Source organism: Fringilla coelebs (genome assembly GCF_963513975.1).
Source record: "Fringilla coelebs genome assembly, chromosome: 1".
Lineage (NCBI taxonomy): Eukaryota > Metazoa > Chordata > Aves > Passeriformes > Fringillidae > Fringilla > Fringilla coelebs.
Window position 1 is genome coordinate 17,453,625 of NC_140028.1, and position 14,488 is coordinate 17,468,112.

The 14,488-nt window shown below is 32.7% G+C and overlaps 1 protein-coding gene across 3 annotated transcripts in view; it reads left to right on the forward strand.

Annotated features, from left to right (window-relative positions):
- Nucleotides 1-14,488, forward strand: part of CSMD3 (CUB and Sushi multiple domains 3) — a gene marked incomplete at both ends in the record, with an annotated part of 576,542 nt that overhangs the window by 512,334 nt on the left and 49,720 nt on the right. For all 3 annotated transcript variants that reach the window (XM_084217912.1, XM_084217913.1, XM_084217914.1), the window contains 3 exons: nt 51-224; nt 11,463-11,636; nt 13,020-13,193. In XM_084217912.1, the coding sequence (XP_084074038.1) occupies nt 51-224; nt 11,463-11,636; nt 13,020-13,193 (522 nt within the window). The remainder of the gene's footprint in view (nt 1-50; nt 225-11,462; nt 11,637-13,019; nt 13,194-14,488) is intronic.

Genomic DNA, 14,488 nt, shown 5'->3' on the forward strand with positions numbered 1-14,488 from the left:
GGGTGTTTGTGATTCTCACTGTAATCTTTTGATTTTGTTTTGCCATGAAGTTATTTCCTGCGGAGAACTTCCTACACCTCCAAATGGGAATAAGATTGGAACTCAAATCACATATGGATCTACAGCTATATTTACTTGTGACTCAGGATACATGCTAGTTGGATCTGCAGTGAGGGAATGTCTGTCATCTGGACTCTGGAGAGGAATGGAGACCAGATGTTTAGGTATGGATACTACTGTCATGACTTGTCCATTTTCTTTCTCTCTAGGAGACAAAAGTCAGCAAAGTGATCTGCTTGTCCTTTTCTTTTAGCAGACACAGAGAGCTGTGCATGTGTGTGGTTGGGCTGCATTGTTTTTCTCATCAAATTAGAACTATGCTTATCTTTTATTATCTTCACAACTTGCAAAATCTGTGTTAGTGTACTTTGGTATATGTCTTTAAAGTAGAACTATACATAAGCAGCAAGACAGATTGATTCCATATGTATCAGCTCTAATATACATCCTCACTAAAATATCTGCATAGTAGATCTGAACTAAGTGGTTGTGTCATAGAATTAAACTGTATTCTTGAAAAGATACAGAAGGAAGAAAAAAAAATTGTGGAAACTTTGAAAGGACCAATGCAGCCTTATTTCTGAGAGAAAGCCACTATCCAGATGCTTTTTTACAGAATTTGAGACCCTTGTACAAGGTTAGGCATCTTCTCTTATTTAATATACTCAGACATTGTTGCCTGAATTACTTATGAATAAAATGAACACATGAAACAATTTCAGGGCTTCTTTCTGATTCATTATCATGTGTACCTTGAGCTGGATTATTATATTATGTAGAGACATAGGTTTTAACTCTATATTTAACCAAAATTTTCATTTCAGTTGAAATCAAAAGTATGTTAGCATTCTGAATTAGAATGAAATATACAAACCATATTGTATCTCATTTTTAGAGGCATGAATATATAACAGAATATCCATAAACTGATACTGTCAGAAAACTGAACTAATATATACATTAAATATAGGGGGTTTATTGCAATATATCTGTGTACAGATTGCCATTCACCTTTTTAAACTACTTTTATCCCCAAATAATTTTTCCTCTGTTAAGCAGCATTATTTTCTAGTGTTCACATAAGTGAATGACTCATGAATGAGCAGAAGTGTTGCTTCTCAGGCTACAAGTCTGCAGCTGGAATGTTCCCTGACATGCAGCAGAGAGGGATAGAGGCTTTGTTTATGTCTCACTTTAACAGTGGAAACCCTTGATATTCTTCATCCTCTAAATGGTCAGCAATTTTTTCTGCAGAAGTTACAGCTGTTGAAGTCTGGAGAAATGTAAAAAATTTTCTTCAGAAAGATAATAATATGAAAGATAAATTGGATGCTCTTTGTGAATAGCACCTTGGAAGACTACTTGCATTTAATAATTTTGCCAAATAACCTCATGCCAAGAAAAGATCAGCTCAGAATGAATTTAAATTTCTCCTACATTTTCCTGTAAGAATAAAATTTTTATATAATTTAATAATAGTAATAATTTAATAATAGATTGCATAATCTTTACTTGCAACTTAAAAGAGGACCCCTGCTTCTCAGAAGAGATTCATTGTTATTCAGTTCCTACATTATAATGGCCAGTAACAATAAAAAGTTAAGAAAACAACTAGAAGACAAAACCAGTAATCTAAACCAAACCTATTGTATCAGACTAATAGAACTACAATAAATCTTATAATGCATATCTTTAAAGGTTTATTATGGCAAATTGTTGAAGGCAGCATGAAAACAAGAATTACCCAGCAAAATTTGAATATACATCATATACAGCATGCAAAAAATGTATACTTTGCTTAAAAAAAAAAAAAAAGCTAGTGACAGAGCAAGTTTATAAAAGGGAGAGAGTCATGGCTGCTATAATTTCTCTTGCAACAATGCTGCCTACTGTGTTACATCACTGTGCAGGAATGAGTGCCCTGCAGACTCAAAATAACTCAGTTCATTTCTTGTTTCTTCCATAAGAAATTTGAGACTTAAGAGGGATGAGACCCGCTAATAACAAATTAGAAATAAGAAATATTTTAAAGAAGGTCAGTGTCAGAAAGTATAGGAAGGGAGGAAATTAAAGAAGTATTAGAATGTGGGAGAAAGGAGATCAAATACAGCAGGAAGACCTACAAAGTGGGTATTTTAACGGTGGCTATTTTAAGAAATTAATTTCCGTGCAACTTATGACTGATGTTCACAATCTACTTCTGATGTTTTCAAGCTCTCAGTTGTAAACATTTTTTTCAACTGAGCCTTTCCACTTTTACTTTCTAAAAATGTAGTTCTTGGATTGAAGTCATTACCAATGTATTTCTGTTTTAAGTTTTGAAGATGCCCATAGGAATACACTCAGATGACATACATGAAATTGTACAGGATAAAATAATACTCTTTTCAAGTATTTTGTTCAAAAACACACTTATTTTTTTCAAAAGTGCTACTGAAATAATTGCATTTAATTGTTGTATTAGATAGCCTGATTTCAATTCCAGGTAATTTAAAAAATTTATGAAAGGTAGAACAAACAAGAATCTAAGTATCAGCAGTAGAACTTTAAAGTAGTTTGTGGTGAAACTATTCAGATATAGATGAGAATTAGAACGGAGGTAAGCTTTAAATCTCCAAAACTATTGACTAAAATCAAGGTTATGTTATTTATTGCATGACATTGTGAACAGTAGTCCATGGTTTTGATGACAGCCATAATAGTGCAAGAATATGATGATAGGTTTCACAGCTCTTTTTTGTCTTTCTTTTCTCATTCTGACTTCTTTTACTAAAAGAAGTCAGAATGGATAATTTATGGATAATGAATCTGTGGCAAAAATCAGAACACTTAACACAACTGCCTTCCTTTCTCAATCCCACTTTTTTTTTCCCTTTAAATAATACCTAAATGACAAAGTAGTGCTTCATGAGTAATCACATTATAATAGTAGGAAATTGACTTCTTGGTCCTTATTCTCCATAGCTGATGAGAAGAAACAGTGTTCAAATTGAAAAAATCAAATGAAACAAAACAGAATAGAGCTTCTGAAGTAATTCTGTTGTCAGAGTTTAAAAAATTAAATGTTTCAGGACATTTTATTATAAAAAAAAATCACATTAGTCTTTTAGAATAAAAAAAAAGCAAAGATTAAAATTATGACAGTTGTGTCTCCTAGGTTACAAACAGTCTCTCACTATTTATTATGCTTGATCTATTTCTGTACTGGTAACACTGAAAATGTTTATGTAATAAATCCTAAGAAACATTCAGAAACATGGGATAGATTTTAATGAATATCCTACTTATAAAAATAGATTGACAAATCTGTGATTTTGTTATACATTTTCCTCTTGAAAAATACTTAAATATTCAAGAAGAAATCGATTATCCTTTTGTCTGTTTATATGAAAACTTTGTATATTTACAGTATTTACTGATGGCATATTTAAAATTTTATGTTTTGCTTTATTTCTTTTATTTATTGCATGAGTTTTGTTTGCTTTAATTTAATGTCAGGAATAACATTGATCATAAAAACATATATTTTCATACTTTAATTTTTTTTTTTTAGTATATTTATTTTAATGTCTGTAATCAGATATTTAGTAAACTGGGTGTTTCCTAGAGTAGAAGTAAATTGAGTCTAATTTAATAACTCTATAGTACTTTCAGATAAACTTTGGAATTAACTAGTATATAAATGGTGAAAAACATTTCCTAAGATTTCTCTAGCACAATATTTTCCCCCCTTTTTTTCAGAGCATTACTTTTGCAGATAATGATGAGGACTGCTTTTGCCTTTTTTTGTTTTTTAAGTATTTTTTGCCTTTTAAAATGTTTTATGTCTTATTTTGGTTAACATTTTAGACAGCTTAGTCAAAAATACTTAACAAAGTAAAACTAACAAAGAAAAGTATAGCATGCTTTGAAAAGTCTTTCTGTTAGATACAGTTCTTACTGCTCTTCTAATGGAGCAGTTAGTTTTTTAGGTTCTTGCAAAGAATTCTGATTGCTTTCTAGGACCTTACTCATGGTTCATGTAATGTACAAAATTCCATATTTCTGTTTGGGGGTTATCTAACTCACTCTCACTTGTTCTAGTTGCATGACTGATAGTAATTTTAAATGTTGTTTAGACATCTCATCAATGAAAACTACATGAAAAGGCAGCAAAAAATAAGATTTTCAACTAATACTTAAACTCAGAGGAAGGATGTCTTATGCACATTTCTCTTTTTTCGTTGATTGGTGAGCTAACTCCAGTTTTTCACATTTCTTGGACTCATGGCTCTATCCCCTTCATCTCAGCTGTACATGACGTATTTCTTAGTTCCTTCTTCTTTCTCTATACTTCATGACATCTAAACATCCTGATAAATCAGATCTGTTGATATTCTCTCCCTTATTTACCAAAAGTCACTGCTGTTATTTCATATGGGATAGACTCAGCAACTTCTGGAACAATAGTTTTGTTCAGTTCTTCATATTATTATTAAATCTCAAATAAAGATAAATTATGAAAAATTATTTAACTTTTAAAGGTCTGTAAGACTTCATATTTTTACTGTTTATTGTGACATGACTAAATGATGTTAATTCCGTTCATTTGGGGAGCACCTTTACAGTGTCCCTATGAATTAACACAAAAATGAAGAATTAAGTTTATTTGATTAATAAGGCATAAGGTAGTGTGGTTCCCAAACATGGCTGATATTAGAGGAGCTTTCAGTAAAGGCAGATAGATAGAAGAAAATAGCTTTTAAGTTAGTATGTCAGCATTTGCACTTCCCAAACAATAATATTAAGAATACCATTAATCTCGTCTCCTAAGAGAAAGGCTACACTTCACATACTGTGTCTTTGTCTGAATTAAAAAATAATCCATCAGACTAAGCAGATAATGAAATAATTGATTTAGAATTATCTACATTTGCATTACATATGGTTCAGAGACTTTTCCTTGGACTGTATCTGCTCTAGTCCTCTGGGCTAAATGCCATCATTTCTTATATGGTTTTCAGTTGTCAAAAAGATCTGTTGTTAATTTTGACTACTTTTTAGCCAAAAGGAGATGAAACACATTTTGAGCACCTAGTTGAACCTACATTGAACCTATGTGAACCACATTTTGTGCACCTAGTTTTGTGCACACCTTCTCAGTGTGCTTCCTCTGGAAGGGAGCTAATTTGTTCATGGTAAAATCACTCAGCACGTTTAAGAGAAGGAAGATCTGAACCAAAATTCTAATGTGAACACAACCTTTGATGTGTTAGCTGGGGAATATTTATCCCAGTTTTATTCAGCTCTTGTTTCATACAAAAATACTGCTTTAAAATGTTAATGAGTCAATGTTGGCAGCCTGTTACTCATAAAGGAAAAACCAGTTATCCACCAAGTCTAAGAACAATGCTGTCCATGGAGTCAAAAAATAGCAGACATACCATCTGGGGCAAAGCAAGCATGTAAGCTAACAGCAAAGAATGTTCCTTAATTTATCAGTAGTGCTTTAATTTATCAGTAGTATTTTATATATTTTCTCAATCAGCTTTCAGCCACTGAAAGGTTTCAATGTCTATGTAACCTCTGAAGTGTAACCTCTCTGCCACTATTGTCATACTTGAAACTTCTACAAAAATATATAAGCCACTACCTTCTCCATCTTCACTGGTTTTAAATCTCTTTTTTAAACCCTTGGTATTTCAGTTCAGGGGGATTCTGTATCTCCAGTGTTACTGAATATATCTGGAGTTAGCCATATGCTTCTCTTTGTTCTTTAGTACCACTGTATAATAATAACTAGACTTTCAAATTAGGTATATGATGTTTCATCTTTAAAGAATTATTCAGCTGTTTCAAGGAATTCAGCAGAGAACTTCCCTCTGTGGGCAATGGATTAAAAAAAGATTTAAACTAACTTTACCATTCATCCTGAACAGTTTTAGTACAGCTCGAACAGCTGTCAAAATGAGACTCTTCTGAAAATATCAAGAGAAATGCCCCAAGCCCTGTTTTGTCCAGGGTTGTGCCTTCTTATATCTTTTTATAAAATTGAAGCCCTGTGAAGAAGAAAAAAAAAAAGACAGGGAATAATTCTTCCCTTTTTAGCTGAGGTCATAATGACAGGTTAATTAACTTTGTTGAATAATAAATAACATAAATGTCTGTTTTCAATAATACATTGGCATGTAGATTTGTTTCACTACTGTGCTCATTTTCTACACTACTGACAACTGAAGTACAGGCATGTTTTTTGCCATTTAATGTAAAGATTCTGTATTCATTTATTCCTTTTCTCATAGAACAACCTGCAGAAAAGAAATCTCATTTACAGCTATGGCTTCAAAGGTTCTGACACTAAGTTATTATGCTCATTCTTCATTGCTAGAACAGGATTTCATGTCAAATTAGGTAATTTATTTGGTGGTCACAGGTTATTAATATCCTTCACTCCCAATCTTTGACTAATTTTGCTTTTTAATAATATTTCATGCAATTATTCTTAAGTTTTGCTGGAATGGAAATTGAGAATATTATATTTCTTATTTCTTCTCTCAAATCTGCTACTCAGTAAAACCTTCACATTTAGTCTCTTTGAATACATTTTGGTAATTTTCAATTGTCTTTGCAAAAGTGGTATCTTTTGATTCAGTATTGCAGGTTACATTAAGACCCACAGGTCTCATCTGTATCCATAGAAATGCTACAAAAATCTTTTACAGCTATGTCTGAGAGAAAATGGAACTACACCTGGTCTTAGAGTACAGCAGAAAAATAGAGATATTGACAATGGACAAAGATGTCATGAAAACAGTCTAGAATAGTTTAGCCTCACGTAGTCTAGAATCCTAACTTAGTGGGAGGTCAGCTATTTACTACCAGGATATTAGAATATGCTTATTTGTCACAAAGCCCTTAAATTAAGCATTTAAATAAAACCCTAAGAAACAATTACCATCAGAAGTGATAATAAAAAAATACCAGAATATATATCAATAAATATGAGCATATCTTTAATCTGTAATGAACATCTTGGAATTATTTTTTTTAGATAGCTTAATAGAAAAATGTTAAAGATAGAAATTATACTAAAATTCATAAGAAAAATAAATAAACACCTTACTTTTAGACGAAATGCAAAAAACCCAGAATGTAATTGAAGGGAAGTTGAGTAATAATTGCTCTTCCAAATACAGGTGTTGATAGTGATTGAGGTTTTTGATGGTTTGGGAGATGTTTTGTTTTTTCTTCCTCTGTGCATTTTTTTTTCCTCTTGCTATTGGAGAAGTAATGATAGCAGCTGCCATAAGTTGAGATCTTAATTTCCTCTGGCAGAGAACATCTCTATGGCTATGTAAAATAGAGTGGGAAAATAAAGCAAAGAGTAAAAGTTCTGAAAAATATTAATGATTCTCTAACTTTTTTGGATCTTATGGAATTTACTTATCTGCATGAATCAGTGGAAAGTCCAATAAAGTACTCCAATATTCTCTTGACAGGAAGTACGTACACCATTATTTAGACTTTTCATAGCAAACATAGTGAACTGCTTACCACACGCACCAACATGGCAGTTGTCAGGTGTTTTGTTTTTTTTGAAAATAAAACAAATAATGCTGAACCCATAATTTTGGGATGTTGGATTGGTTTTGTTTTGGGGTTTTTTTCCCTCTTTTTTTTTGTTTGGTTTGGTTTTAATGTTTTTTTTTTTTGTATATCCCTCATGCACACTAAACTTCCTCTGGAAAGCAGAGTAAAAACTGGCAAAAAATCCTGCAAATCCCTATGTTTTGTTTTAATCTCTTTTTTGCATTTGAGATAAAAAATGTGTCACAAGTCTGGTATATCCTAGTTTTAAATGATATTTATTTACTTAACACTTTCACTGATTGATTTAGAATTCTGTTATGACAGAACTACAGTTTCATAATACAACAATATAATATTCTTAATTCAGTTTTATTTCTCAGTTAAGAAATCTTACCTAGGGGTAGAAGTAGTCTCTACTGTTTTAAAAGCATGCTTCATTACTAGTAGTGGGAAGTTCACAATTGGTCATGCAATACAGTTAGCATTCCAAAGATATAACTCTTATACAGAGTGTGAGGAAATAATCAAGACATTGGGATTTGAAGTAACAGTTGGAAGCCCAAGTTGGAAGGGAATTTGAAAAATTATCTAATCCAACATTTCATGGCAAAGGGAGCTGGGATGGGATTACCTAGCAACCTGTTTATACCCATTTTGAAAACATCCGGTGACGTAGACTCCCATCACAACTCTGAACAGATTGTTCCAGAGAATGATTGTTCTTAATGTCAAAAGAATTCTTTCTTATGTCATGCAGAAACCTTTCCCAGTGCAGCTTGACCCCATTGCCCTTCCTCCTCTCCATATGACTGCATGTGAAGAGAGAGCCTCCATTATTTTGTAGCCACTCTATGTACTGGAACGCTGTGATGAGCCCCCTCTGCCTGAGCCTTCTCTTCTTCAGGAGCTAATGCCTTCAGCCTTTCCTCATAGGAGAGGTTTTTCAGCCTTTGATTATTTTCATGACCTGCCTTTGCAGTCTGTTTGAATCTTTCTGCATCTTTCAGGTGCAGCCTGGCAAGCACTGGGTAAATTGGGATGATCACATCTCTACCACTGCTAATAATGTTTCTGCAGATGCAGCCGAGGATCCATTTTGCTTTCACTGTGGCAGCCACACACACCTGACTCACAGTCAGCTTCTTGTCCACCAAGACCCTCAGGAGCCTTTCAGTGACACTGCTCCCCAGCCACACAGATCGTGGCCTGTTCTGGGCTCTTTGGTTCTGTCATGCCTGGGGCAGAATCTTGCAGGTGTTTTTGTTAACCTCAGACAACAGCTCTTTCTTGTTTGCTCTTTCAGCCTGCCCAGGTCTCTCTGTAAGATGTCTCTTCCTTCTTACACGTCTGTCTCACCACCAGTGTGGTGTTGTCACCAAATTTGGTGAGGCTGCTTTCAATCTCATCATCCAGATAATTTATGAAGATATTCAATGTCATGGGACCCATTACTGATCCTTAGGGAACCCTGTTGTGATAGATTTCCAGCCTGAGTGCAAAGCATTGATCACCACCCTTTTAGTGCAGTCTGTTAACCTATTCCCTACCCATCTTGAAGACCACCCACCCAATCTGTATTTTGCCCTTTTGTGCAGAAAAAGGCTGTGGGAAATGATGTTGAATACTTTGCTGAATTTCAGGTAAGTAGCACACACTACCCCTATCCTTGTATATGGTAGACGTTGAAGAAAGTCAAAAGAAAAGAAAATAAAGAAAAAAAAAGAAACTCAAAAGTCAAAAGAAGTCAAAACTAGGGTCTGAGAGGCTTATGACAATGAAAGGGCGTAGACTAAGAGGATGGGATTTTTAAATTAATTTAAATTTTCTGGAGTGAGACTGGGACATTACTGCAAGACATATAGATGATTTGTAGTGAATTTTCACCTCTTGAAGTTGTATGGTTTTGTAAAGTCCATGGACAGTTGCAGAAACTGCACTGTGATCTCAGTTATCTCACATGTTGAATTACTTCAGTTTTATTGTCTCTGCACAGGAAACAGAGATTGACCTTTCTGGTGAAGTATTCTGCTTCCACTCTGCCATAAAGCAACAATAAATTCTTAGTTAGGAACCAAGCCATATATATTTTAATTAAATGCAACTACAAAAATATTTCCTTGAGCATGATCTGAATCACTGCAGACTGTCTGATTGCATTTTGATAGAAACTAATCTTTTACAGCTCAGTTTTTAGTCCTCATCTGGTTAGTCCTGTTTATAGTCAGAAATATGAGAGGATAGGGAAATCAGTTCCTTTGGAGCATGTTCAAAAAAGTCTACTACATGCTGAATAGATTATGATAGATTCTTGGAAAATCAAGAAATACTCAGGCAAAAATTTTTTCAACATGTTATGGCATCTTATCCTAGAAAACATAAATTTAATGTATACCTGTTTTTTACATAAAACTGAGGGAAACAGGGTGGGAACAAAGAAGGGACAATATAGCTTTGAACAGTACCAGATTTGGACTCCTGATAAGTACACAGAAGTCAAATTGCAGTCATCAATCTAATATATGTGGAGGTTCATATACTACTAATACCAAATTGGGAAATTGCTAAATTCTGATCATTTTATCCTGTTTCATACAATGAAACGCAGTAAAAAAACTCAAGTTGTAAGAAAATGTAAGATTTTCTTTATTTTTTATTGTTTTTGAAATTTCTAGCCTCAAATGAATGCAGAAAAATACATCAGGGTATTAGAAGCATTTAAAATTTCAAAGGAAAAAACCAGTCCAAAGCATATTGGTTCTATATGTCTTTTCTTATTAGCAATTCCATGATTTGGAGATTTGTTTGTGGGAGCTATTTGAGGAAAATTAGAAGACAAAAGCAGAGCAGAGGAGTTTGGGTGGCTTGTATTTTTTTTTCCTAGTACTAGCTGAAACACTGCTCCTTTTTTTTTTCCCCCTTGTCTTACTCTTCTTTTGGCAATGAATTCTCTATCAAAAGTCACCGTCTTCATGAAGTCAACCATTTTTAGAAGACTTTCCCATTACCACATTTTTTTCTGAATCACAGTACCCGTTTTCCAGAATTCATTATGAAAAATAGCAACTTCACAGTTTGTTTCTTTGTTTTTCCCAGCCTCTCTGCAGACTAAATGTCTCTTTATGACTTTCATAGTGAAAATGCAATATTTCTCATATTTTGATAATACAGAGTAAAAGATTAGGTCTAGGCATAGACAGATTTTTTGTTGCCCTTTGGTTGCCATAAGATTTGGCTGCTGTTGTGCTGACTGCCTTCAACTAAAGGATGTTAATCTCTTTGGGATTCCACTAGGAAGGAGAGAAAAAATGGAAAACATTACAGAGTCAAAATCCAGCAATAAATTGTTCAAGTTTTTTTTTTTTCATTGTACAAAAACTATATTTATAATGTCCACATGAATTGATATCTATAATATTTGTATTATATTTATTTATGTGGACTTTTTCTATTTAGTTAAATGTATGATGTTTTAATGTTACTTTATTCATTTAATCATAACCAAAATAAAACTAAGGTAAATATTACATTTTTTACGTGTTACAATAAAAAGGAATTATTCATATTTTTAAAGGAAATTTGATTATATATATGATATTTAATTTCTTTGCTACATCATGTTTTTGTAAGTTTTATATGTGTATAGTTATACCTATACACATGCATGACTGCAGGTTTCACCAAGCTAATAAAAATAAGCTCTGAATTAGGTCAATAAAAAACCTTAAAAGATATTCAGCATTTCTTTGTTTTAGTTAAGGAGGTTGATTTAAAATTTCTATGGCATATTTACTGATTTTCTTTCTTTTTTTTTTTTTTACTATAAATAAATCTAGCTGGTCACTGTGGTATCCCAGATCTTATAGTCAATGGACAAGTAATAGGAGAAAATTATGGATATAGAGACACAGTTGTTTACCAGTGCAGTCCTGGTTTTCGGTTGATTGGCTCTTCTGTAAGAATATGTCAACAGGATCACAACTGGTCTGGCCAACTTCCATCCTGTGTGCGTAAGTAAGCATGGCAGCACGTACTGATTGATGCTACAGGAATATCTGTGTCAAACAGGATGGGCATTGAATGGTCCTAAAAATATGGGGCCACATAAAATCTGTGATTCATCTATCAGGTGAAGTTAAGTGTTGGCACCTAAAATGTCCACTGCGTCTTTTGGTGACTGAATACCTGTTGTTTTGGATATGAAAATTCTTCAGAAAGTGATAGGACTTATGAATGCCACTACTCAAATTTGAAAATGGCTTTATGACCTGCAGTGGCTTTTGGAAATATTTAATGTATATTTACTTTCACTGTTTCAGTTAGATAAATAAATACTGTTGAAGTAAACTGTCAACACTGCAGATTAAAATGTTTTCTTTACCAATTTGTTTTCTTCTTCTTCCTCACAGAGATGGTGTTACTTTTATTTGCATTTATGGTGTTCTTTTGAGTGAATATTGTGCTTTGTTAATGAGGTTTCTTTTGCATGATAAGTGTGCCAAGCCATCACATGAAAGACCTTTAAGTAATAACATAAAATGATGCATTTAATTTAGGAAAATTTGCTATTTCTCTTACTTTAAAGTAAATTACCAGTATTTCACAGGTTCAATAATATCAGTGTATTGAAACTGTATTAATCTGCCTCCAAATATCCTATATCTCTATCTTTGAACCAGAAATTCTCCTAATGTCAAGTCATAGCACACAATGTTAATTTATTTATTCTGTGATGTTTTAATATTTATTTTTAATTACTGGTTACCCTTTATTTTTACCAACAGTTTGTTACAAAATAGAAGAAAATGTTTGCTTAGTGTTTTTGGATCATTTTGTGAATATTAATTTGTGTCCAATTTTCCTTACTTTTCTTTCATCTGGTTTTTGTAGGCACAGAAAATAAACTTTATCTTCTTTAGATAGATTTTTTTATACACATTAGAAAAAATTCATTGTGCCAATAGTTCTGGGGTTTTTTTCAAAAAATAGTCATAAATTTATAGCTTCACAAAGTATTTAGGCCATAAATATAAAATATTGAGTTGATAATAAGACAAATTTGTAAGAAATAATACCCAAGGAACTAAGGTAGTGAAATATTTCCTTTCAATTGCACACTATGCATAATGAAAATCTCGTGCTTGCTTTTCTCTTGCTTCTTCAGAAGAGTTTTCTTTATTTGCTTTCATTACTGCATTTCAAATTCTGTTCAGTTTATTTAAAAAATTAATTAAGTTCTTGAACATAAATGCATCATGGAAAATACCCAATATCTTATCATGTCAAAACTTGAATACACTATTATATAATTATATATTATTGTATAATAAATAATGAAAAGTGATAACATCTTGTTCTGTTCTTGGGGTTTTTTTTGACTGGTTCTATGCTAGCTGTCAGCTGTGGTCACCCTGGTAGTCCTATTTATGGAAGAACAAGTGGAAATGGTTTCAACTTCAATGATGTTGTGACATTTTCATGTAATACTGGGTATGTTATGCAAGGACCAACCAAAGCTCAGTGCCAAGCTAATAGGCAGTGGAGCCACTCACCTCCAATATGCAAAGGTAAGAAAGCAGCATTTACAGGTTTCTAACTAAATGTTGTAAAATTAAGGCTGAAAAATAAACAGAGGGTAAAGGAACACAAGGCAAAGTGATTCCTTTCTCACCAACAGAGAGACTGATTAACTAACATAATAATCTTATTATTAAAGGCTTTTTGTGATGCTATGATTTTTTTATGGTTGCCAGGATAGCAGTTGCAGAGAAACTTTCTTGTGTGTCTGCAGAATGTATTGCTTTTTTAAAAATTGTTTCTACAAGTTACTGAATCAAAATTATGGAGAGATAATTTTGAGCTTAAAGTCCAAAATAATTTTCTCTGCATTTTTAGCCAATATAGTTCTAGCAGACATATAAGAAAAGCCGCTTTTCTTCCTTTTAAATTTTCATTGGTGCTTCACAGAGCATCTTGACTTGGAAAATTGCTATTCTAATTTATTAACGTTGTCCATTTGTGCTCATTCTCAATGCTTCTAGATATTATATGTAAAAATCTTTCACTTAGAAAAATAATAGTGTGATATTAGTCCTATTTAATTTTTCATAAACAGTTTTAGGAAGGTTTTGTCATCCTTGTCTTTTTAAAATTTCTATGTGCTTTTTAAATAATTGATTTTATTTAGAAAAATGTACTTTTTCTGTAACTTGCGTGTACATATGCAGAAATTCTAATGATTGTTTTTCAGCATCTTCTCTGCAGCTTCTAGGGATTTTTATCTGTGTATGAACTAAATAATGTATTTTTATAGAAGTTTTATTGATTGTATTTTCTTTTCAGTAGGTGTTCTCCACTTTCATTTGATCACTTTCCCCTAAGAGATACTGCCAAATAGTTTGCAGAACTTAAATTTCCAAGGAACTCTTTATTAAAGAGAAGACATAATTTTCTAAATTTGCAATACAAAACATGTACTGTGTGTTTAGGCTACCTACTTAATCTCATTTTTAATTGAGTTGCTATCAATCACCTTGGTATTCTCATATTGCAGAGTAATTTGCCAAAGTGCTGACAACTTACTGGCGTGTAGGAATTGGTAAATAAGCTGATCAGGTTACTCTTTGAAACTTTACACAGTCCTGAAATTGTATATTGGTTTTAGGAGAGAGTTTAAAAACAATAAGTACTAATCTTGTGTTGGGCATCATTAATCATGTCAGCAATGTGCAGTGAAATCCATTCTAATATGATTTTGTTTTATTTGCTTTGAAGTTAAATCATAGTAAACTGTTACCTTACATATTTGTAAACTACCAAAAGTGCAATATTATAGAAAAGGCTGCACACTGTTGTGGAGACT